Below are 24489 nucleotides of genomic sequence, written 5' to 3'. Positions count from 1 at the left end.
TTGGTGATTTAGTTGGTTTGCAAAGATAGGCTTGAGAACAGAGAAACGGAGAATCTAAGTGCCTTTTAAAGACAAATACTTATTCTTTCATTGATTCATTCAATAAATATTTGAGTGGCTACCACGTGCCAGGAACTTCTGCAGGGTTGGGGAAAAGCATGAAAAATTCAATGGAAAAATGGGATTCTATTTACATAAATTCATTTTACACGTGTCTTTACAGCAACACCAGCCATTGTGTGAGATTCACTCCCAAGAGATTGGTTACTCTAACAGTTGAAACTGTTCTGATCAATAACATTCCTGGAAGAGTTCTGTCTTGTCTAGGACAGCAGGCTAACTATGATTGCTCCTCACCGGGCCCCAGGGTATTTGTAGCACCTCCTAAGTGTTTAGATGTAAAGAGGATGGTGGTTGGCACACATTGTGGTGCATGTATTTTCCATCTTGGCAAGAAAGCCAAAGCTGTTGTATTGCTGGTGTTTATCAGCTTTTCCCACTGTTTCTCTCCAGCCCCAGTTCCCTCCTCCCTCAGTTATAAAGATTCCCATGGAAAGTGTCCAGTCAGATCCCCAAAATGGTATCCACTGCATTGCCAGTAAGTAAAACACATGGTGTCTCTCCCTTCCTACTTACTACTAATCCTCCAGCTCTTCCTCCAAGGAACTTTCATCTTTAATTCAGGGGGATCTAATAGTCTTAGAAGCTAGAGGACTCCTGTGGTAGGCAGAGTTCAATGAGAACTGGGTCACAAGGATTGAGACTTCAACCAAATAGAAACCCAGAATCAAACCCTGCAGACGCCAGTAATCAATCTTCACTTCCATTTAGGCAAAGTCCTTCATTCCTTCCTTTCCCCTGGTGCTTCCTGATGTCTATGGCACTACCTGGCCCTCTCTTGAATCGTTTCAGACCACATTTACCCAATCCTGAATCCCTGAACCTCCCATGTTTTCCAGTGGTTATTGAAAATGATTGGGAGTTCAAATCCCAGCTGAGTTGTCTCCTTTAGAGAAATAGTATAGCATTGGGATCACAAATTTTTGTCAGAAGGGGAGGTTTTAGTGGTTGGGCTGTGCTTCCATATGAATCACAAGTACCTTCCTCCTGCTGAAATGGAGGCTGTCTGGGAGAGATGGGGCTTTGCCTACGAAGATCCTGGGGGATCTGTGGCTGCCTTTACCCCCTCCCAGCATCAGCGCCCTCCCAGTGGACACTTCTGTCAAGACAACATAGCCTTGTCTGAGAGTAGTCAGAAAGATTCCACTTGAGTCCTGACCCCAGTGCTCCTAATATAGGACTTGCCACTTTTCTAAAGGACCCAGATTAGAATCCTGCCAGGGCCCTTGAAGGGCTTCCCATCACTCTCTGTCAGAGGTATCTTTCCTTTTTTGTTTCTAATTCTCCTTCCTCCTTGCCATTTGTATATTTCCATCACCCTTTCTCACTCTTCCCTGGCCTCACCCATGCCTCACACCCACCTAACCTGGCTAAGAAGCGTCTGGTGAAGTCACCCATCCCTGTGAGGCCCCTGAATTTCTCTTGTGTAGTGTTGGCCATAGGGGTTAGAGAATAGGAAGAAGGGTGAGGGAGGCACTGGAGAAAGGCCTTCTCCAGTATAGTCCTCAAACCTGCTCCACAACTAACATTTTAATTTTCCTGCCAGGAAAAAGATCTTCCAGTTGGAGTTACTCATTCTGATTCTTCCTTCAGTGACTCAGACCTTGACCGAAGGTAATGGCCATGAGGTAGACTCCTTGGGTTTTAGATAAGAGACTAAGCAACGGCCTGGAAGGCTGAGGGCCTAGGATTTCTCAGGCTAGCCAGTGTCTCAGTAAAGGCCTTTGCTGGTCCACCAGAAGTGGACAGACATAGTTATTGGGGTCAAGTAACAAGTATGACATAACATGATTACAATACAAAAGGTACTCAACTTTAGAAAAGGAAATTTTTACAGAATACTACATAGAATAAAACTGAAAATACTGGGGGAAAAGAATATAGAGAAAAACTACACATTACTTAAGTATAGATTATTGAATGCCAGGATAAAAGCAGGTCTAAGAATCAAAACACCAGGTACTCTGATACCAGTGGAATAAAGTAACAGCATGGTTAATTAGCAAAGGGCAGAAAGGCTATCAAAGAAAGCTATCTAAATATCAAAGATCAAGTGGAGGGGTGCCTGCCTGGCCCAGTCAGTGGAGCAAATGACTCTTGATCTTGGGGTTGTGAGTTCAAGCCCCACGTTGGGCGTAGAGCTTACTTAAGAAAAAAGATTAAATGGAGGTAATAGTCAAGAAAGGATTCCAGGCCATTTCCAGGAGCCCCTCTGCCAAATGTGATACCTTGGTGTTCTGAATGAGAAACCATGAAAAAATGGGGCAACCTGATGACTGAAAACACAGAAGTCTCGAAAATGGAAAAGAGAAATCCAGGGGCAAGAAAGTCGGCCTGTTATTACTGGGAAGATGGTAGGGTGCTCCTACATGGTGCTCTAAACTGGACAGGAATCACTGTACTACGTCACCCATGAGCAAAAGCACAGGCTATCCCAAGTCCAGAGGCAGATGAATCTCCACACTCAGATGGCACTCATTCAAGAGATTTTAGAAAACTGAGAAGTCAAAGCTGTTCCCACACTGCTAGGATGAGAAGACAGACCTCACTGTAACAGCCCCCCTAAGCAGCAGACCCAAGGCCCAGGGGTATCACATGTCCCAGTTATATCTCTGCCTGGCTTCTCATTCCACCCCTCAGATTAGGATTCTACACCATTACAAATGCCACGGATTTTTAACATACAAAGGTGTTAAGAGAAAAGCAGTCTATCTGGATCTATTTTCATTTTTAAGTAGCCTACACCAAATTGAATCTCTGTCCCAATTTCAGTCCATGGAGAGAAAATTTGGACCAGGATAGGGGATTTTCAAAAATCTGTTAAATTGTACAAAACCTGGGACAAGATCAGAAATGGAGAAAATTTGATAATTGGTGATGGCACCTCCCAACTATCCTGGTGTTTTACTGTATCTATGGAAGTAGGTGGAAGCAGAGACCACTAAACAGGATTCCATTTCAGTGGCAGAAAAGGCTCAGCAACACGATCTAGTTTAACAAAGATTAAGCATCTGTGATCCACCAGCATGATGCTTAATCCCTGGGGATATACAAAGGCCTATGAACAAAGACATACAGCACCATGTGCCAAGAACAGTGGAGCGCATGGAAGAGAAAGGTCAGTGTCTAAGGGAGGGATTTGCCTTATCTAGAGAGTCTGGGAATGATAAATAGGAGTCTGCCAGTTACACAGGGTAAAGAAGAAAAGAGGCAGAAGAAGGGCATTTCAGGCAATGGGAACATGCCTGAAATACTATTTGAAAATATACACACGGCAAAGACTGCTGGGATAAGCAGGCCATCAAACTAGAAGTAATCAGGAGTGCAAACAATAAAAGGCCCTGTCTGCCACTAAGGAGCTTGGAGCTTGGATTCTAACTTTTGGACAGTAGGAGTCACAGAAAGACCTGTGATCCAGAAAGTTCACCTTAGCAGTAATGTGAAGACCAGGCTGAAATTCATGGCGAGACTAGCTAAGCAACCACAGCTGAAGGCCAAGTGCAGAGGATGCCACTCATTCCCAGGATGTGTTAAGAGTTCATAAGCAAAGACAACTATTTGCACTAGAACCTGCCCTGGGGCATAGCAGTTGAAAACACCCAGTACTAGATAAGTCACTCTTCCCTCCCTCTTTTTCTCATTCAGCATCACTTTGCACTTCAGAATTTCCTGTCCAGCTTCACCTGCTTTCAACTACTCACAGAGCCCAGTGTTCATGGTGCCACAGGTGAAGATAGAAATGGAGTCAGACTGTGACTTCACAGATGTGGACAGATATGGAAAAGAAACTGATGGCGAGACCACCCTCTAGGACGCAGCTTCCCCCAGATGTGGTTTAATCTTCATTGTGAGGTCGGGGCCGAATCCCTGAACTTCCCTGTACCGGTTTCCTTATTTGCCAAACCGAGGGTCACTCCACTGGATAAAAAACTGATCTGTGGGTGAAAAGTACTACTTATGTGCAAAGCTATCTCCTTTTTGTAGTTATGAAAACAACAAAGGAAACATACTTTATTTTAAAATGCAGTCCAGGATAGAAATTATAACATGTCTTGAAATGAAAAAAATGCTTGCCTCCCCAAATTATAGCTAGGATAAAGGGGCAGTAGTAAATTTTTATTAAAACAAATATCAATTAGATTTTTTTTTTAAGTTTAGATTTTAAAGTATCTAGATGGTCTTGAAAGAACTATTAAAATGCTCACACTTCAGTACACCAACGTTGGAAAATTTGTTTTGCAACTTGGCATTGGGAAGAAATATTTCACAGGTCCTATCTTTCCCTATCTCATTCAGTTTTCAAAGGGTCATTTGTCAAGTCTGAACCATCTGCATGCATTGCGGCCTTGTTTCAGCACAGAAGTGTGACTGGAGCTTTCCCAGATTGAAAAGCCAGTTGTGAAAGTCTTTTAATGAAAGAACCAACACATTACAGTGGGTAAATGTTTCTAAAAATTGTTCTTGTTAAAGTGAAACTTCAAACCACATGTTACATCAACAAAATGACCCTTTAAATTAATAGCACTGGTTTTTCACATCCAGAATAAGATTTCTTTACACCTTCAGGTAGGCTCTTCCTACAAGTTTTCAATGCCCTGATTCCCAAAGTCAAACTCCCATCCACATGACTGCTGCATGTTAGGCAGAGCTAATGTAAAATACTAAATTATAACTTTGCAGTATTAGATTACTACTTTAAAGGAATGATTAGAAGCCAAGTTGGATAGATTAATGACGCATTAGTAAAGAAGCATGAAACTTACTATCAGTCTGTCTTCAATCCCCATTTGACAAACATCAACATTGTTTATTTAACACCTACTATGTGCCTGATAGCCGCAACGCATCTGACATTTACTGTCTCCAAAACAACTATGGATTTGAATTTCAAGTAAATCTCTTTGGTTAGTCGCCACATTTACTCAAGATTACAAATGCAGGTGCTTTTTTCTTTATTCTTTTCTATTTTTTAAAGACAAATGACACTAGATCATTAACATTTGGGTACTAGGACAGCTAATTGCCTCTGCGATCTTCAGAGCCTTGTACAGTGCCTGGTCCATGGAAAAACTCTCAGTGTTTATTAAATCTCAGAGCTCCTTTCCAAGGGATACTGCCAAGAGGTAAAGCTCTAAACCTCTCCCACTTGATCACAGCAGAATGACTAAGCTGCTCACTAATCCAGAACCATCCCCTGAATTTAAGTGTAAATTCTGTATCTTCATCTGCACCAATCCTGGAAGAGCTAACAATCTACCCTTAACATTTATTTTAAAACTTGGCTGATTTCCAATGGCACTGTGTCCAAATTAAACTGTAGGAATGTTATGGATTCCGGAGTAAATGTGCTTGATTAATCAAACAAGTTGGAAAAGTATGATGTTAGTTTTTTGTTGTTGTAAATTGATCACTGTAATTTCCACCTTCTATGTCATTTATATTTTGTACACACATGAACATTGTAATTTTGATAGCTTTTAACAGGTTGACATATTGTTACTTCTTGCAGTAGGTCAGAACTATTTTCCCATTTGTAACTATAATTCAATAAAACTTAATCCTGTCTGCTCATCTTGCAAACTATCATCTTCTTACATCTCCAGAAAACTATCAAAAGAATAAAGGCAGGAGCGCTTGGGTGGCTCAGTCGGTTGAGTGTCCGACTTCAGCAGCTCAGGTCATGATCTTGCAGTTTGTGACTTCAAGCCCTGCATCAGGCTCTGCTGTCAGCACAGAGCCCACTTCAGATCCTTTGTCCCCCCAACTCTCTCTCTCAGAAATGAATAAACATTTAAAAAAGAAGAAGGCAGTTGGCAGAAGAACAAGGAGGGAATAAGTCAACTCAAGTAAGTAAGTAAGTAAGTAACTTAAGTTGACTTACTCCCTCCTTGTTCTTTCTCTATCTCAAGCTGCCTGGAACAGGAGCTGCATCATCTGCCTGCTTGGAAGCCAAAATACCCAGTCCTGGTAGAGAAGAGAGGATACACAGGCACCTGTCCCAGACTCAAAATGCGCACAGCAAACACCTTCCAATCTGTCAAATCAAACACACACATCGAAAAAAATAAATGTATACAGAGGAAGGGGGCAGAGTGAAGGGGGGCAATGGCAAGCACATCAAGAAGGGCTGTGTAAATCCAACAATGTGTACATTGAACTGCATGGTTTAGACAGCACCTAGAATAGGCCTAACCACTGACATGAATCTTACAGATTAAGCTCCTGGCTTGGCACAATCTGTTGGGATGTAAGACTAAAAGGACTAGACTTGTTTCTCCACCGTGCTTTGTATCAATTTAAGGCACAGGATTAGGTGTCACCGAATACAAGAATATCTATGTCAGTTACATCCAATGAAAAAGATTAACTGTGATTAGGACACAACTAAAACTGTAGCAGGAAGATACGGTATTTTGGAAACTCATTCCACACCAGTCAGAAGTGTTTTATTAAAAAAAAAAAAAAAAAATGGGGAAACACACACACACACACACAGAAAACCCTTTTAATCAGAAAGTCTGATTAAATTCAATATTAAGTTCTCAAAAACCCATCGGGGAAAGCCAACAGGTTACATCAAAGCAGGCAGCTGCTGACAAGTCTTTGGTGGAAAAGTAAGTTGCATACTTCTATAAGCTGCCCTAATGATTATCAAGCCCGAGTTTTGTTTTTCAAAAATAGTTTCAAGATATATCAAGGAAACATACAGACACCCTCAACAGTACAAAGATGTAACAATGAAGTTTAAGGATATAGGAAAAGCCAAATATGACAATACACACAAATCTATAAAATAAGCCTTTCAATCCTAGAAAAAAATGGGAAACCTCATGAATGTAATGCACATAAAACGAGGACTAACAACACATGGAACCACCCTAAACATTTTCCCAACACTCAGCCATGAAATGACAGCTTAGGACACCATTAACATGTAGTTTTTACATACATTATGTATGTAAATTAGAGTAATTTTTTTCTACTCAATTACCATTTCTTCCTTTTTACCTTTTCCCTAATTTTCTCTAGCAACACTTTTCCTTTGGTTTAACCAGTTGAACTCAAAAGGTTTGGAACCTAAAGTGAGTATCAACTCTTATTGGAATAGCACTTGGGAAATGCAATCCTAGAAAAGGCAAATTTTAACTGAAGTGGCTTGACAAAGTTAAGCATCCGTTCTCACTGTGACAATGTCCTCCATGTTAATCACTAGGTTGATGGCTTCTCTTGGCTGGATCACACGACCCAGCATGATACTGGCGTGCTCCGTGGTGAGGTACTGCAGAGTTCTGTGCACAAACTCCCAACCATTTAAGCTTTCAATAAATACAAAGCATCATTTTAAACCATTTCGGTAAAATAAATAAAAAATATTGCATTTCTATTGGCCTGTTTTGCCTCTTGAACTGGCTTGGACTGTTGTTTGTGACAGAAGACACAACAGTTAATTAGTAGCAACTCCACGCTCCTTAGGCTTCAATACTTCTCGCTCTTCAAGCCTCAGCACCTTTTTTGCAGCAATAATGGTATTCTTCATTAGCATCGCCACTGTCATGGGACCAACACCCCCAGGGACTGGAGTGATGTAACCGGCTTTCTTTCTGACGCCTATAGAAACAGGATAGGCAGACTGCCTTAATTATAGCAAAGGAAATGTATGCATTTTTAACATACCATGGAAGAAGCATTTAAAGAAAAAGCAAGAATATATGTAAGCACCTTCATAAACCTCAAACTCATTAAAAAAAAAATCACATCTACATGACTCAGGGGTAAAGCTTTTTGAACATACTAATAAAATAACATTCACATAATAAGGAGTTGTTCAATGAATATTTATACATTTAAATAACCTATAATTTACTAGTCATACTTTTCCTCCATATTAAATCAATTTCAAAAGAAATACCTGGATGGGTTAACTATATGTGAAGTATAATAATTATTTTTATGTTATTAATATTAATATATTAACAATACCTACCTACAACAGTTTCTTAATTTTATTCTATCTTATTTTTTTACTATTTATTTACTAGATTTCTTTAACTATATACTGTTTACCCAAAGCACCAAAAACAAAGTAATTTTCTGGAAAGTGAGAAGATTTTTTTTTTTAACGCAATCTTAAAGCAAAAATACTTAAGCACTTAGCCTTGTGTCTGATTGCTTATTAGAAATGGAAAGCTAGAAACAGACTTATCAACATAAAATTGAGATAAACATGATACCTTAAAAACTGAAAGGAGAAATCTACTAGTATACTTCAAAAGTCAGGAACGTGACTTTTTCCTGGACCATTTTTAACAGGTTCAGGTTTGCGATCTCCCCTTTCAATGTGAAAATGATAAATCTGTAACACCTTCTAGGAGACTGAATGGTGTCAGAAAGTCACTTCATTAAATTTTCAGACTTGTTAAGTCATGAAGTCGTTTCAACTATGAAGTAACCCTAAAGAAAGAATGAACACCTTCCTGAAAAATATAGCTGGTCCCCATAATCTTATGATATAAACATCCTAAAATGATTCTAGAGTGACTACCATTTCTTAAAAGATTTCTCTTTAATTCATGTGGGATACATTTTAAATTACCAGAGTAACCTAAGTGGTTTTTTTTTTGTTTTGTTTTGTTTTTTAAAGTACTCTCTACCCCTATCATGGGACTCAAACTCAACGACCCCAAGATCAAGACTCGCATGCTCCACTAACTGAGCCAGCCAGGCGCCCCCAGAGTAATGTAAGTTTAAAAGTTAAAGAAAAAGTAAATGATCTGTCCTAAATGTCCATTAAAGGTAGTATTTACTGACTTTATATTTTAAGAAAATTATACTATATACCTTCAAAATCCACATCTCCAACCAACTTGGGTTTAGCAGTGATGGGATCTTGAATTCTATTTATTCCCACATCGATGACTGCTGCTCCCTCCTTGATCATATCTGCTGTGATCAGATTTGGAATGCCTGCAGAGACAGGAATGGCAGGAATGGTCACTAGTACTGAAAGAAAGATTCCACCTGTCACAGTCTTATCTGATTTCAATTTTAAGGGACATGGAAGAACTAAAAAGCTTATTTCGTGAAAACCTGTGAAAATTGTTAACCAAGGAACGAATGAAACTTCACACAGTAAACAGAAATATTTGAGCCCATTTGAAGTAACATTACCCACCAAGTTTATAGTGAAAAGCCAAAAACCAACACCGCGCGTACAGTTCCCACCTCATCTTTGTGGGCAGCTCACAGGGTCATCCCTAAAGGAATGGGAATGGGGTAGCAGAGAGGCAGGCAAATTCTAAGATTCTAAGGGCTGTCCTTCCATCCCCTCCCCGGTGTTCATACCTGCAGCAGAGACCACAATGTCTGCGAGAACTGTATGTTTCTTCAGTTGCTCTTTGGGAGTGTATCGATGAGATATTGTAACAGTGGCATCGCCTAGGAGTTAAAATATAGATGTCCTGATTTCTGAATCAAAGCTGAGATTGGATTAGGTCTTAATTAACCAACCCATTTTAGAAATTCACCATCTCTGAAAAAAATAATTGACTTAATTCATGTACCATATTTTCTGGCCAGCTCAGTAATCATTTACTTTTCAGAAATTAATACCCAATTTCTTATAACTTTCATCCCCTCATCCTATCTCTATCCTTTTGAATCATATATAATTAAATTTATTCCTTATCCCATTTAGCAGCCTTTCAAGAATTTTACTTTTCCTAAGCACAATGTCACTAGAATTACTCAAGGTTTAAAAAAATAAGCGTGCTGAAACATATTTGGAAGTACATAGTTTTGCCATTATTTCTGATGTAATCATGTAAGATCATGATAATCACGTGTGATAACTGATTTATGAGGCTTTTCAGACAAACTCACAGAACTTGACGTAATGACACACTACAGCCTTTTCAAGTCAATCCTTTGCAATGGTCTCAGATTTCTTTTCTATCAAATGACATAGAATGGGATACTAACTTTGAACTGTTTCTTAGCCCCAACTATCCAAGCCATAAAGGAAAATGTGTAATTGCCGTCAACCATGCTTACCCTCAAAACTCAAATTTAATTCTGAGGCATATCCATTTCTGTAGTAGGCCCCTAATAAATGCATTTAAAAGTCTCAGGTGACACGAGTTCAGCTTGTCCTACCAAGATCATTCCCCAAATATGCCAAATATCTGCTAACAAAATCACAATAAATACACACGCAAAGTTTAACAAACATAGGACAGCCTCTGAAGGTTTGCACAAAAGGGAGGAGGGAACACTCCTCAGAACCCCACTGCCTTACCTCCAGGGCGCTCGTGAGCCCCATCTGTGTGTAGTAGCATTGCAATGGGCATTCCAACGTTTTTTGACCTCCCAGCCACAACCACATTCTTCCCCAGGGTTGGAATGCCTATGAAGAAATATATATATTTGCATTAAAAAGAGTGCTAGACTATCTTAGAATGAGCACCAAAGAAAAAGGCAGACAGACAGCCTTGGACATAAACCAGTGATAATGAAGGGAGTTACTAAGCTTGTTGCCTCATCAGTCAATGGGGCCTATCACCTGCTACATAGAGTGAAGGCTAAAAAGAGAGAGAAAGCACCCTGTAAGCTACAAAATGTTATAGGAGTGTGCACTATCAACACAATCAAATCTTAAGTTTCCTTTCTGGGGGCTTCTGGATTAAAGAGCAACAAAGTTAAAATAGGCAAACAGTCAAAATAGGCAACTGCAGAGAGAGGTAAGCTCTGGGGTCAGGACTAGAGGATGTGTGGCCGGAGTATCGGAGCATCCATTCTGCTTACTGTAGGACTTTTTATCATCTGTAAGTACTATTTTTATAATAGTTAACACAGACATACAACTATAGGATAGACCTACCAGTTCGCTTAATTATTTCCCAGACACCCCATGGGGTAGCCGGTAACATGGAATACTGGTCCAAACACATTCGCCCTACATTAATTACATGAAAGCCATCAACATCCTTGTCTGGAGAAACGGCATTGCAGATCTTTCTCTCGTCCATGTGCTCTGAAAAAGAAGTCAGAGCAGTGGCCTTAAGTCACTGTTGTATAGTTACCATGGTCTGACTCCAATTTATCTGGTTTATCATGCAAACCAGTTCCCCTTCCATGACTTGCCTCTGTGATTTACTTGTTTGTCTGCACAGAAGGAATACACGGCAGGCAAAGACAAATGCTAATATCAAAGCCAATATCCTCTTGTACAACTGCTTCCCTCCAATGCCATTTTGTATCAAGATCTCAATAGCAGGGGTGCCTTCGTGGCTCAGTTGGTTAAGTGTCTGACTCTTGATCTTGGCTCAGATAGTGATCTCATGGTTCGTAAGTCCAAGTCCCACATCAGGCTCCACACTGACAGCATGGAGCCTGCTTGGGATTCTCTCTCTCCCTCTCTCTCTGTCCTTCCCCCACCTGCTTTCTCTGTCTCTTTCTCAAAATAAATTTTTAAAAAAAGACCTAAAAATAAATAAATAAATAGGGGTGATGGGGTGGCTCAGTCGGTTAAGCATCCAACTTAAGCTCAGGGCAAGGTCTCAGTTTGTGGGTTCAAGCCCTGCATCAGGCTTTGTGCTGACAGCTCAGAGCCTGGAGCCTGTTTCAGATTCTGTGTCTCCCTCTCTCTCTGCCTCTCCCCTGCTCACACTCTGTCTCTCTCTCAAAAATAAATAAGCATTAAAAAAATTTTTTTTAATCAAATAAATAAATAAATAATCTCAATACCAAATTAAGGAGCAATTAGTATTCTGAGTATTTATTCTAATAAAATATTCACTCTTTTGAATTTAACTTCCTTTAAGTCAAGTCCACATGAGGGGTCAGGTATATAAAGTAACTAAGAATCCTCTACTCCTCAGAAATCATTCTAAGTGGTGGAGCCCAAAACTCACCTGGAAGAGGCAGCTGAACAAGGAGGCCATCTACATTATCATCATTATTTAGTTTATTGATTAAATTCAACAGTTCTTCCTCTGAAATTGAAGCTGGTTTCACAATTGTCTCACTGTTGATTCCTATAAGATTATTTCAAGGTTAAAAAAAACATTGAGGCATTTAATGAGCAATGTTATGTTGCCTGCCATGGTATTCTAACCTAGAATGTTTTCATCACACTCAACCCTGGTAGCTAAAAAGCCTGAATCAGTTCCCAAGGCACCTAAAAAGGTAGCTTCACAAATATACACACTACAGAATGTTGGCTTGACAATTCTATACATTATTCTACGCTATCCTCATTAACTTCAATTTACAGACAGGGAGACTGAGACTCAGCAAAATTGAAACACAAGCCAGTTAGCAGTGAAGGCAATCCTTCCAGTTCCAAAGTCCATGTTCTTTCCACTGCATTGTGCTACCTCCCAGTGTCTTAAAAAGCCACAGCTTGCTATTTTCTAGAGGTTCTAAAGGTTTTTCAAAGAAAAGGGGAGCAAATGTCCACTGACTGATGAATAAAGAAGATGTGGTATAGGGACACCTGGGTGGTTCAGTCAGTTAAGCATCCGACTTTGGCTCAGGTCATGATCTCACGGCTCGTGAGTTCGAGCCCCACACCAGGCTCTGTGCTGAGAGCTCAGCGCCAAGAGCCTGCTTCAGATTCTGTATCTGTCTCTCTCTACCCCTCCCCTACTTGCACACTGTCTCTCTCTCTCTCTAATATAAATATATATTAAAAAAATGTAAAGATGTGGTACATGTATCATGGAATATTACTTGGTCATCAAAAAGAATGAAATCTTGCCATTTGCAATGACATGAATGGAGCTAGAATGTATTATGCTAAGCGAAATAAATCAGAGAAAAACAAATCCCATATGATTTCACTCATATGTGGAATTTAAGAAACAAAAAAGATGAACATATGGGAAGGGGAACAAGGAGAGAGGGAAACAAACCACAAGAGACTCTTAACAAGAACAATCTGAGGGTTGATAGAGGGAGGCGGGTGGGGGATAGGCTAGATGGGTGATGGGTATTAAGGAGGGCACCTGTGACGAGCACTGGGTAAGTATATAAGTGATGAATACTGAATTCTTCTCCTAAAACCAGTATCACACTGTATGTTAACTAAATTTAAATTTAAAAAAAGAAATAAGTAAAACCAACAAAGAAAAGGGCAGGAAGCCTCAATCCTCAGTGGTAATGAACGGAGTGTACTAAAAGCTCATGGTCCACCCACACGTCGTTTCACAGCCTTTCAGAAGGGAAGGGCACCAGGGGCTCACACCACTGACCCACAGAGGAGCAGGGAGAGGCAGAACTGAGACCAGGAAGTCTGTGGTATAACAAGACCTAGAACACAAACCTCCCATCACCCATACCCTCGGCTTCTACATTCAAAACTCTAACCACCTCTAACCTGCATGATTTAATTGGCTTTGGACTCAATTGCTGGAGAAGCTGAAAGCTATTTCCTAGAAGTCAGAGTCACTTCCTTCAAGCCTAGGACGGTGTTCTAGGCCACATCACTGAGGTCTCCTCAACCAAATCAAACTCAAACATCTCAGCCAGACTTGCATTATTGCTCAAGGGAAGCAAATGTAAATTGTGTTTAGTGTCACTTGTCAATGTCACAGAATTTAGCTTACATTCCAGAAGGCACCAAGAATACCAACCATATTCCTTCCATCCTAGTCTATAAACCTCCCCAGCAGATAGGCTGGATTTCTTTATGACAACATTTTGGATACAGTTCAATCACATTAGCCTCCTCTGACTGTGTCTTCTAATCAGACAAAATAATGAATGACAATGAAGTTTGCCCCAGGTAAGCCACAGTTTAGCAGCAGAGTCTGAGAGTGACACATACCCACTTCTGCAGCTGCCCTGGTTTTGTTGAGGACGTAGGAGTGACTCGCAGGATTTTCACCAACCAGAACCACGCTCAGGTGTGGCCGCTTGTTGCCCGATGCCACCCATTCTTCCACCTCCTGCCGCACTTCCTGCTTGATCTGCTGTGCAAGTTTCCTTCCAGAAATGACAACAGCTTCATTTCTGTGGAAGGCAACAACAGTCACAAAACCAGAGAGCTTAAATTTTTGTGAGAAGTGAAGATCAAACTATAAAATAAATAAATAAATAAAAATTATTAAATACCCCAAACTTAAAAAGTAGATTAAAACACATGGTGCCTAATCTGAGGGACAATGGAAATCTGCAGGCCAGGTTCAAAGTGGTAAATCTGCGTCCAGCTACATGTTCAGGAAGATCAAGTTGACGGAAATAGTTATCATTATCACGCTGAAGCTCAGAGAGTGAAGTGACAGTGAGGACTTGGCAAGCTGGCTCTCAAATCCAGATCTGTCTGAATCCAGAGTCCAGGCTCTTCCTGCTACACCATTCTGCCTCCTGATCATTGACAAATTGATGGACCAAAAAAAAGTTTTTCATTGCTTTATTTGACCCATCATCACTATGAAGTCAAACAGGGTTTCCTACGCACTTATATACCATTTGTAGTTTGTGTTTTGCCCATGTTATTTGCATCCAGTCATATGTTTCAAACCATTTCCCAGTTAAGTCAATTGGCTTTTAATTTCTATGATGCTTTCAAATATATAAATTATGTTATGCAATTAAACCAATAAACAACATTCTGGACAGGTCAAACCTCAAAATAACAACTGCTGCCCCCAGCCCCTCCTGGAGAAGACTTTCCCAGTAAGAATAGGGGCTGGGAGGAGACTAGTAGAGGTTCCATCTCATGGGTGGCAGTGTGCTCTACCCCGGAACCCCATGGCCCTTCCACAGCTGACCGACTAGCAGTGAGTATCTGACATCAAGGACGACAATTTCTAGGCAGGCCAGTGGTCCAGTTGGTACAAAAGCTCAGTAAAGTGGGAGCAGTGGTAGTTAACCTAGACTGGTAAGAGCTTCTCCCCAAACCACATTCACACACTAGAACCACAGGGGACCTGTTGGTGGGAGGCCCCGAAGAAAGACAGAAAAAAGCAAAGAGAGAAAACAGCAGTTACACTCATGGTAGACAGAGCAAGAGATGCAGAAACTGCTACTGGGGGTGAGGCAATGAGAAAACTCAGGGTCCAAAAGAACCTCCAGTTCCCCAAATCATGTTCAGATCTCTGAAAGGCCATCTCTTTCCGATAAGAACTGTTTATGCAGCTCTTCCTGGGTTCCAATGTGGAAGATTCCTGGTTTTCTTAGCATCTGCTCCCTAAGCATAAAGGTCTCAGTGTAAACAAGTCGTCCCCTTTAGATTTGTCCTCAGTATCATGAAGAATGCTCCAACCTCAAGGCTGAGATACACAACTATTTGAAATACTGAAACAATTTCCCCTTACAGCACATATTTAATTGTCAGGGATAATAACATCAAGGTACTAGTTATCTTGTAGGTCAGATATGATTCATTCCTTTTTTTCTTTTTAAAGATTTTATTTTTAAGTAATGTCTACACCCAGTGTGGGGCTCAAACTTACAACCTCAAGATCAAGAGTTACTTGCTCTATACGTGCCCCAGAAATGATTAATTCTTAAGACCACTGTTAACTATGGGTGTCTGGCTGGCATGTGACTCTTGTTCTCAGGGTGGTGAGTTACAATACATACATACATACATACATACATACATAAATGCCACTGTTAACTACAATGGAATTTTAAAGCTCCAACAGTCTTTAAGCCATCCATGCTTCCTTTCCATTTGTATTAAGATTAAATACCTGCTTTAAACCAGATGAAAATGTCTTAGATGTACAGCAGTAATTTTACATTTAAACATTATATTAATTTGTACTTGTATCTTGGGAGGTATTAAAAAGATATAATTTTAGAGTAAACGAAATACTTTTACCCACATTTTATGTAATGATACTAGCATAGCACAAAGTATATAATAGTACTTCATTATGCCCATGGTATATTAAGGAATTGAAAACATGTTCACATTTGCAAATCTATTTCAGAATTACATCTGAAGGGGACTTAATTCAAAGGGCTTTGAACACAAACCCTCTGGCAACATTCCTGGGGAATAGCCCCAGTCCAGAAATGCATTTCCCAACCCTGGAGAAATTGGTTAGAGTTACACACACACACACACACACACACACACACACACACACAGATCCTTAATATATAATAGATATATTTATCTACTTATACACTCATAAGGATATGTGTGTAAACGTATATACACATGTATAAATATTCAGAAAGTCTTAAACTACCCTTCCTTAAAAGGTTCCTTTTGAAAGCAATGAACTTAGAGAAAATGATAGCAGCACATTGGGGCTAAGAATGATATACTCAAATTAAGGACACAGGGTTCTGAGAGAACCCAGTGTTCCAAGTCCCAAAGGCAGGTTCTGGATGTTATGCCAATTAGCTTTCTAAAAACTGTCAAAGAGTAACAAGAACCAAAAACAAAGCCACAACACAATGAGTATCTTCTGTAACAGAACCTGTTTTAGCCTTCCTCTGCATATACAGCTCTGCAGAATGTGAAACACAGTCCTGCCAGTGAGTCATTACCTAATTTTCCATCATCTCTTTTGCCAAAGGGCAGATAAAATAACTGCTACCCCAAAAGAAACAGAGGCCCAACTTAGCCCCACAGGGAATCCAAAATGTATTAACTATATTAACTAACACTTATTTAAGAATTAAACGCTTTCACAGATGTGTTTAGAAAACCTTCCATTAAAATTATGAATGAATAAAAATAAAATAAAATAATGAATGAACAGACTAGAAAAAAGTCACAAGGACTGTTCAAATAAAATTCAAAACTAAAAGCCAACTCAGTAGTATTTTTACTTTCCTAATTCAATAGCTTTACAGCACTGTAATTTTCCATAAAAAAATTTTCAGGTGCACTTTATGATTCCTGATCAGGTTATTCTAGAAAGACTTCAGTTATCTACTAATTAATGGAACCAGTAATGAGTAAAGAAATCTACAAAGGGGGATGGAACTAACATCTATTAAATACTAGATATTTTGCTAAGAATTTTGCATACATTACTCTCAGTTACCTTGGGGTTATTATACTAACACTGGTATATAGAAGGGGAAACTGAGGACAGTAGAAACAAGATTCAAACACACTCAAACCTCTGCCTCCAAAGTCCATTTTTCCCTATGCCCCACTGTGTCCTAAACTATAGTACTATCTCTGCAACCATGAGTTTATGCTCCTGAAACTCTCTGCCAACCTCCTCTTCACCAAAAAAGGAATACACACAGACTCATAAAACATATCATTGTTTTACATTTACTAGCCAGCAGTGATCAAAGCAATACCAGGAAACCATAAACACCAAACACAGTATTGCCTTCAGAGATGTGGAGCCTACTTGTTCATTCAGAAAGGCAAGTCAAAGGAGGGCATTTGTTACTGGAGAGTGAACAAACTGGTCCAGTTTTCTAGGTGATGAATTGAGGATCCTTACAAATCTCTTCAGTCATGAAAGCCACAGGCACACATGGCCAGAACTCAGGAAGGGGACAAGAGGGAGGTGAACAGACAGTAATGAGAGATGGGACTGGAAAGGCAGGTCAGGGTAAGACCAAGAGAAGTCTTGAGTGTCCTGGGTCTTCTTTCAAAAACGTATTAATCCGCATTCTGTGTTACAACAGCACCTTGGCAATGCCTCTAATAACATTTTTACACTGACTGGAAATTACACATGTGTTCTGCCCCTTGAATTCCATTAAGGAAAGAAGACTTGATCACCCCTGAATTCACACAGCTTAGCGCAATGCCTGCATGAAAGAAAGAGCTGCTGGTACAAGGCTTAGATCGCCGGCAATGCAAAGGCTCTAAAGGTGGGCGTGAGAGTGCGCAGGTTTAGGGTGACAAATCACAGGCCCCCTGAAGACCCTTCAACCTAGGTTTAAGAATGGGAGTTTGAGGTCCCGAAAGATCAGGAAAAAACCTATTACCTCCCTAAGAAAATGCAAACAGCTCTTTCTCTCCTTTTCTTGGGTATTTAACCCTTCAGTTTACTCAGCCTGGCAGACCAACTCCGGGTGGACTGCATCAAAGCCCTGGTGAACACAGCACATGTATTCTCCTGGGAGGGGAAAGAGGCAGCCAGAAGAGCAGCCCGAGCCACATCCACCTCCCGAAGGAGGAGGGAAGTGCGGGTACCCGGCGAGCAAGCCGGCTCCGGGATTTCATCAGACTGCACCAACCCCCTCCGCCGCTAGGGTCCGGACTCTCACTGAAGGCTGCTCATTCAGAGCCCTACCCGGCGCTCGCCAAAGCGTACCCTCTGCTTTCCGCAAGCGGCTCGGCATCACAGCCAAGGGCGGCCGGCAGGTTCTGGCCAGTGACCTCGGTACAGTCCTGCGTTAATCGGGGCGCCCCAGAGCCCGCCTGCCCCTTAGCTCCGCACCGTGGGCCCCGTCCTGCGGACGGACTGACCCCAAGAGAGGGCGACGCCCCGGGGCTGCGGGAGACCTGCTTCCTCTGAAAGGCCGGTTCCGGGTATCAGCCCATCCCACGGAACGATGGCCCAGATCGCAGCCGGGGGCCGCGCGCGACTGCCACGTCGTCCCGCCACCGCCCGGGACGGAGATGCTCAGCAGAACGTCCCCCAGCGCCCCTCCGGAGCCCGGCCGGCCCCCCGCCCTCGGTTCCCTCAGCTTTCGGCGCTGACCTGGCTCCCGATCCTCTTACCGAGCTACCGAGAGGTGGAAGGGGCGATGACGGAGGCGGCAGTTCTGCGCGGGCCGGAGCAGCCGGATGGCCAACGTGGACACGAGGGAAGGAGCAGCCATCACCCGCGCCGGTGTCCGCGCCAGGAGAGAAGCGCGCGCGCGGGCAGCGCAATTATACCGCGGCCGCGTGGCAGGCCCCGCCTCCCGCCCGCACCCGTTGGTCCCTTCCCGGTAAAGTCCTGCTTACGATTGGAGCAAGAAGAGCTAGGAGCAAGGCCCTGAAAGGCTCGGAAGCTTCGATAGCCTGCAGAGATTGGCTGAGGAAGGCAAACCCCCGCCAAACACAGCTAGTGTCACGGAAGCCCGGCTAACGCGAACAAGAGTTTGTTCATTCATTGCTTGAACAATTATCTGAGCGCCTACTGTGTGCCAGGCACCGTAAAGAGTGGATAGGAAGATAGACAGAATACCAACTAATAAATGCAGAAGAATGATAGAAAGAAACTATTTGACAAAATCATAGTAAAAACAGATCACCGATAGATGTCAAAACAACTGGATGAAACTGGATTAGGAAAGAGGTATGTACTTACTGGGTTGCCAGATCTTGCAAGTAAAAATACAAGACACTCAATTAAATTTGAATTTTAGATAAATAATTTGGGAAGAGGGATATACTTATACTAAGATAGTATTCGATGGCCATCTGCAATTAAAATTAAATTGGGCTTCCTGTATTTTATCTGGCCACCCTTTTTGCATAATCTTAAAGTATCTCTCCCACAAAATACTTATTAATAGCAAAGGGGGAAAATAGTAAATTTACAATATGGAAACCTGACAGTCATGACCTTAATTAAGTGATCAAAGTTAAGACCATCAGTAGTGGGACAAACACACATGGTGCACTGAGGAGAATGCATCACCTCGTAATCTTAAGTCTGAAAATTGAGTGAAATGGTTTTTCTAAGCCATTAAGTCCCCTGAAAACTGTTACAGATTTTTTCATTTACACACCAAGAGGAGAGAACACAGACCTGGAATATTAAAACAAACAGTCCAGGAAAAAGCCACATTCCTAAAATTTTGGAATTTACTAGAGGACATTAATCACAAGGAAATCCCAAATCGAGAGACATTCATGAGAAAAGCAGCCTGTACTCTTTGAAAAATATCAAAGTCATGAAAAACAAAGAATGAGGACCTGTTCTAGATTAGAGAAGTCTAGACATGACAATTAAACATAATGTGTGATTAAGAACAACAAAAAAAATGGTTTTCTTTCTCTTTGTTTCATTTTTCTTTTTTCTTTCTCCTTGCTATAAAGGATATTACAGGGAAACTGGCAAAATATTAATAAACTTTGTAGATCAGCTAATAGCATGGTATCAGTGTAATTTCCTGATTTAACTAATCATATAGTGGTTGCATAAGAGAATGTACTTGCCTTTAGAAATAAAGGGGCATTATGCCTTCAACTTTCAAATGGTTCTATATATATATATATATATATATATATGTATATACATATATACATATACATACATATATATATATATATATATATATATATATACATAAACAGTTTACCTTTGAATAACAGTGGGGTTAGGGGTGCACACTCCACATAGTCGAAAACCCACATATAACTTTTGACTCCACAGAAATTTAACTACTAATAGCCTACTGGTTTTTTAATGTTTGTTTGTTTGTTTGTTTATTATATTTATTTATTTTTCAGAGACAGAGTGAGACAAAGTGAGAATGGGGGAGGAGCAGAGAGAGAGGGAGACACAGGATCCGAAGCAGGCTCCAGGCTCCAAGCTGTCAGCACAGAGCCCAATGCGGGGCTTGAACCCACAAACCATGAGATCATGACCTGAGCCGAAGTCAGATGCTCAAATGACTGAGCCACCGGGGCACCCCTATTTATTTATTTTTAAATTTAATGTTTATTTGTTTTTGAGAGAGAGAGAGGCAGAGCATGAGCAGGGAAGGGATAGAGAGAGAGGGAGACACAGAATCTGAAGCAGACTCCAGGCTCTGTACTGTCAGCACAGAGCCCTACACAGGGCTCAAACTTACAAATTGCAATGTCATGACCTGAGCTAAAGTTGGACGCTTAACTGACTGAGCCACCCAGGCCCCTAATATTTATTTATTTTTGAGAGAGAGAGAGACAGAATGTGCAGGGGGGAGGGGCAGAGAGAGAGAGAGGGAGACTGAGCATCCGAAGCAGGCTCCAGGCTCCAAGCTGTCAGCACAGAGCCTGATGCAGGGCTCGAACTCACGAACCGTGAGGACACGACCTGAGCCGAAGTCGGATGCTCAACCAACTGAGTCACCCAGGTGCCCCTAGGGTTACCTGTTTAAATATTTGTTTGTTAGGGGTGTCATAACAGAATATCACAGACTGGGTAGCTTAAACAACAGAATTTATTTTCTCCCAGTTCTAGAGGCTGGAAGTCCATGATCAAGGTGTTGGCAGGGTTGGTTTGTTTGTTTTCTCTTGAGGCCTCTCTCCTTGACTTGCATATGGCTGCTTCTCGCTGTGGTCACATGGCCTTTTCTCTATGGCAGTACACCTGTGGTATCTCTCTGTGTACACCTTAATCTCCTTTTCTTATAAGAACACCAGTCAGATTGGATTTGGAGTCACCCTAACCACCTCTTTTTAACTTCGTTGTTTTAAAGGCTCTATTTCCAAATACAGTCAGACTCTAAGATACTGGGGATTAGGGTTTTAACATATGAATTTGGGGGAGGGCACAATTCAGTCCCTAACAATGGATATGCATGAAGACAAACTGATAAAGCATGTGGCAATGTAACATATTAACAACTGGGAAATGGGTGAAGAGCATACAAGCATTATCTGAACTTTTCCTGCAACCTTTTTGTGTGTCTAAAATTATTCCAGAATTTTAAAAAAAGAAAAAGACCAGTAAGATTTCTCACTCTCATGGTGCTTGGGGGTAAGGTAGACATACAGTGAACAAGAAAAGAAAGTAAGAAAAAAAAGTATGTGGTACCGAGAACACTCTAGACAGCAGATATGAACTGCCGTATGGGTCAGAGGACTTGCAGAACCTGTGCCCAGTCAGCTGCAGTGAAGAGGCCCTTCCAGTCACCTGGATCTTACAGTGTTGGCTGTGAAGAGGGAAAGCAAACAGACATGCCCTGGACACCTAACCCTCTGAACAGATTTTGAAAATTCTCTTTTCCCCAACTGTGAACTCTCAAGAGTGAAACCATGAGAACATTATTATAATGTTTTTAATGTTTATTTATTTTTGAGAGAGGGAGAGAAAGCACGAGCAGGGAGGGGCAGAGAGAGAGGGAGACAGAGGATCCGAAATGGGCTCTGCCCTGCCAGCACAGAGCCCGATGTGGGGTTGGAACTCACGAAAAGCGAGATCGTGACCTGAGCCAAAGTTGGACACTCAACCGAGTGAGCCACCAGGTGCCCCCATGATATTTTTAATATATTCAACACAAGGATTTACTTCTATGCTCCCCCATATTGAAATATCATTTATTTAACAAAAATACTTTACGCTTTGATTTTTAGTCCAAAGCCTGTGGGGTGCAGGTTCTCAAGCCCTTCTGTAGTCAGGCTCACCTAGCCTTTCTGCTCTCCTCTTCCTTTGCTCTGCCCTCCACTCAGTACTTCACTTCTACCTGGTGTTTGGTTGGCCTCCTCTCTCTGTTCCCAAGAACCACTGCTGTTCATCCCTCAAGGCTGCACCCCCAGTCTGCCTGACTTAAAAGCTTTGCCTGTGTCTTTGTCTTCACTTTTTTTTGAGAGGGAGAGAGAGAGTGAGAGTGTGTGAGCAAGGGAGGGGCAGAAGGAGAGGGATAGAGAGATTTTTCTTTTCTTTCTTTCTTTTTTTTTTTAGAGACAGCACAGGGGCAGAGGGAGAGAGAGGATCCCAAGCTGACTCTGCACTGACTTGGGGCTGGATCTCATGACCCTGGGATCATGACCTAAGCCCAAATCAGATGCTCAACCCATATAGTCACCCTGGCACGTCTGGTCTTCACTTTGAGTGGCCCCAAATGTTTCACCGACACATAAGGAAGAATCGGGACCACACACAGGCAAAATCAAAATTTTTTTAAAGTTTATTTTATTTTGAGAGAGAGAGAGTGGGGGAGGAGCAGAGAGAGAGGGAGAGGAGAGAATCCCAAGCAGGTTCCACACTGTCAGCACAAGAGCCCAGTGCAGGGCTCAAACCCATGAACCATGAGATCATGACCTGAGCTGAAACCAAGAGTCAGAAGCTTAACTGACTGAACCACCCAGGTGCCCCAACAAATCTTTGCTCCAACACAACTTGGACTGGCGGTATGAATTGCCCTCTCCTCTGGACTGTCACAGCATATAGGACTATCTTCTTTCAGCCCTCAGAATGACATCTTGAGATTATTTTGCACCTGTCTATCTCCTCCAATACAGTGTGGCCTTATTTAAAGAGAATTCATATCTCATGACTCATCTCATTCATGCAAGCACAAAGCATAGGAATGACCAAACATCTATTAATAATCATTCTAGTAATAGCTAACCTTTACTGAACACTGACTATGTGTCAGGCACTGTTTTAAGCATTTTGTATATATTATCCTATGTAATTCTCACATTTACCCCATAAAGTAAGTGCTATTACTATCTCCATCTTACAGATAGAGGAAATGAAGCACAGGAGGTTTAAGGAACGTGTCCAAGTTCACACAGCTAGTAAGGGAAGGGGCAGGGGCTGAACAGGCTGGCTCCAGAGCCCCTGCTCTAATATCACTACCACTTATTGAGCATTTGGTCTGTGCCAGGAGAATCCCAACTTCATGGTTCGTGAGTTCAAGTCCCACATGGGGTGAACACGAGCTCCGCTTCAGGTGAACAAGAGCCCCATTTCTCTCTCTCTCTCTCTCTCTCTGCCCCTCACTCACTTGCACCCCCCCAAAAAAAAGAATAGAGGCGAGGGGCGCCTGAGTGGCTCAGTTGGTTAAGCGTCTGACTTGATTTTGGCTCAGGTCATGTTTTCGCAGTTTGTGGGATCAAGCCCCGAGTCTGTGGTGTCGGCTTGAGATTTACTCTCTCCCTCTCTCTCTCTGCTCCTCCCCTTCTCACTCTCTCTCTTTCTCCCTCAAAATAAATAAATAAACATTAAAAAAAAAGAATACAGAGATGACGCTTTACCAAAGTGGTTAAAAATACATGATTCTGAGAGCAGCACCAATCAAGAATTGTTATGTAAAATACTGTTGGTCTCCCAAACATCAGTGCTTAGATGCCAGTCCATCATGTTCTTGCTTATTATTTCCTTATGATTAATTATAAATCAATTACCTCTTGTATTTTATCGTGAACATAATTCAACACATTTTCTATTTGTCCTGATTTTATTCCATTCAAGATTAAAGGTGGTAGTAATATTGAGGGGAGTGATTTGCTGCAGAGAACAACATAACTAACACTGTGTGCCAGGCTTTATGTTCTAAATGCTTTATGCTTAGGGGTGCCTGGGTGGCTCAGTTGGTTAAGCATCCAACTTCAGCTCAGGTCATGATCTCACAGTTTGTGAGTTCGAGCTCCGCATTGGGCTCTATGTTGACAGCTCAGAGCCTGGAGCCTGCTTCAGATTCTGTGTCTCCCTCTCTCTCTGCCCCTCCCCTGCTCACATTCTTTCTGTCTCTTTGTCTCAAAAATAAATATTAAAAAAAAAA

The 24489-nt window shown here is 41.5% G+C and overlaps 2 protein-coding genes across 13 annotated transcripts in view; one reads left to right on the top strand and one right to left on the bottom strand.

Moving 5' to 3' along the window:
• Positions 1 to 5691, top strand: part of SLC4A5 (solute carrier family 4 member 5) — a 116607-nt gene extending 110916 nt beyond the window's left edge. For 9 of the 12 annotated variants that reach the window (XM_042981761.1, XM_042981756.1, XM_042981767.1 and 6 more), the window contains 2 exons: positions 1667 to 1734; positions 3766 to 5691. In XM_042981761.1, the coding sequence (XP_042837695.1) occupies positions 1667 to 1734; positions 3766 to 3931 (234 nt within the window). In that variant the 3' untranslated portion in view covers positions 3932 to 5691. Of the gene's footprint in view, positions 1 to 513; positions 599 to 1666; positions 1735 to 3765 lie in introns of all 12 variants that reach the window. The other 3 variants (XM_042981766.1, XM_042981765.1, XM_042981758.1) reach the window with 3 other exon arrangements.
• A 171-nt stretch (positions 5692 to 5862) lies between these two features.
• On the bottom strand, positions 5863 to 18896 carry MTHFD2 (methylenetetrahydrofolate dehydrogenase (NADP+ dependent) 2, methenyltetrahydrofolate cyclohydrolase). Its single transcript, XM_042981755.1, has 8 exons — positions 18782 to 18896; positions 13946 to 14130; positions 12030 to 12152; positions 10997 to 11149; positions 10415 to 10522; positions 9463 to 9555; positions 8959 to 9084; positions 5863 to 7728 (listed from the first exon to the last, which is right to left on the bottom strand). Exons 1-8 carry the CDS (start codon positions 18880 to 18882, stop codon positions 7565 to 7567), a joined length of 1053 nt encoding a protein of 350 aa, XP_042837689.1. The 5' UTR covers positions 18883 to 18896; the 3' UTR covers positions 5863 to 7564.
• Positions 18897 to 24489: the final 5593 nt, after the last annotated feature.

Source organism: Panthera tigris, chromosome A3, assembly GCF_018350195.1.
Source record: "Panthera tigris isolate Pti1 chromosome A3, P.tigris_Pti1_mat1.1, whole genome shotgun sequence".
Lineage (NCBI taxonomy): Eukaryota > Metazoa > Chordata > Mammalia > Carnivora > Felidae > Panthera > Panthera tigris.
Note: the sequence above shows the minus strand (reverse complement) of the source record. Positions and strands in the feature narration are given on the sequence as shown.

What these genes read in the sequence shown, in the direction of transcription:
- MTHFD2 (XM_042981755.1), bottom strand. Translation starts at nt 18,882, where the DNA reads ATGGCTGCTCCTTCCCTCGTGTCCACGTTGGCCATCCGGCTGCTCCGG. An exon ending in GGAAATAATTAAGCGAACTG is followed by an intron (nt 10,523 to 10,996) that starts GTAGGTCTATCC and finishes ATTTCTTCATAG; the next exon opens with GCATTCCAACCCTGGGGAAG. An exon ending in TGGAGATGTGGATTTTGAAG is followed by an intron (nt 7,729 to 8,958) that starts GTATATAGTATA and finishes CTGTTTCTATAG; the next exon opens with GCGTCAGAAAGAAAGCCGGT.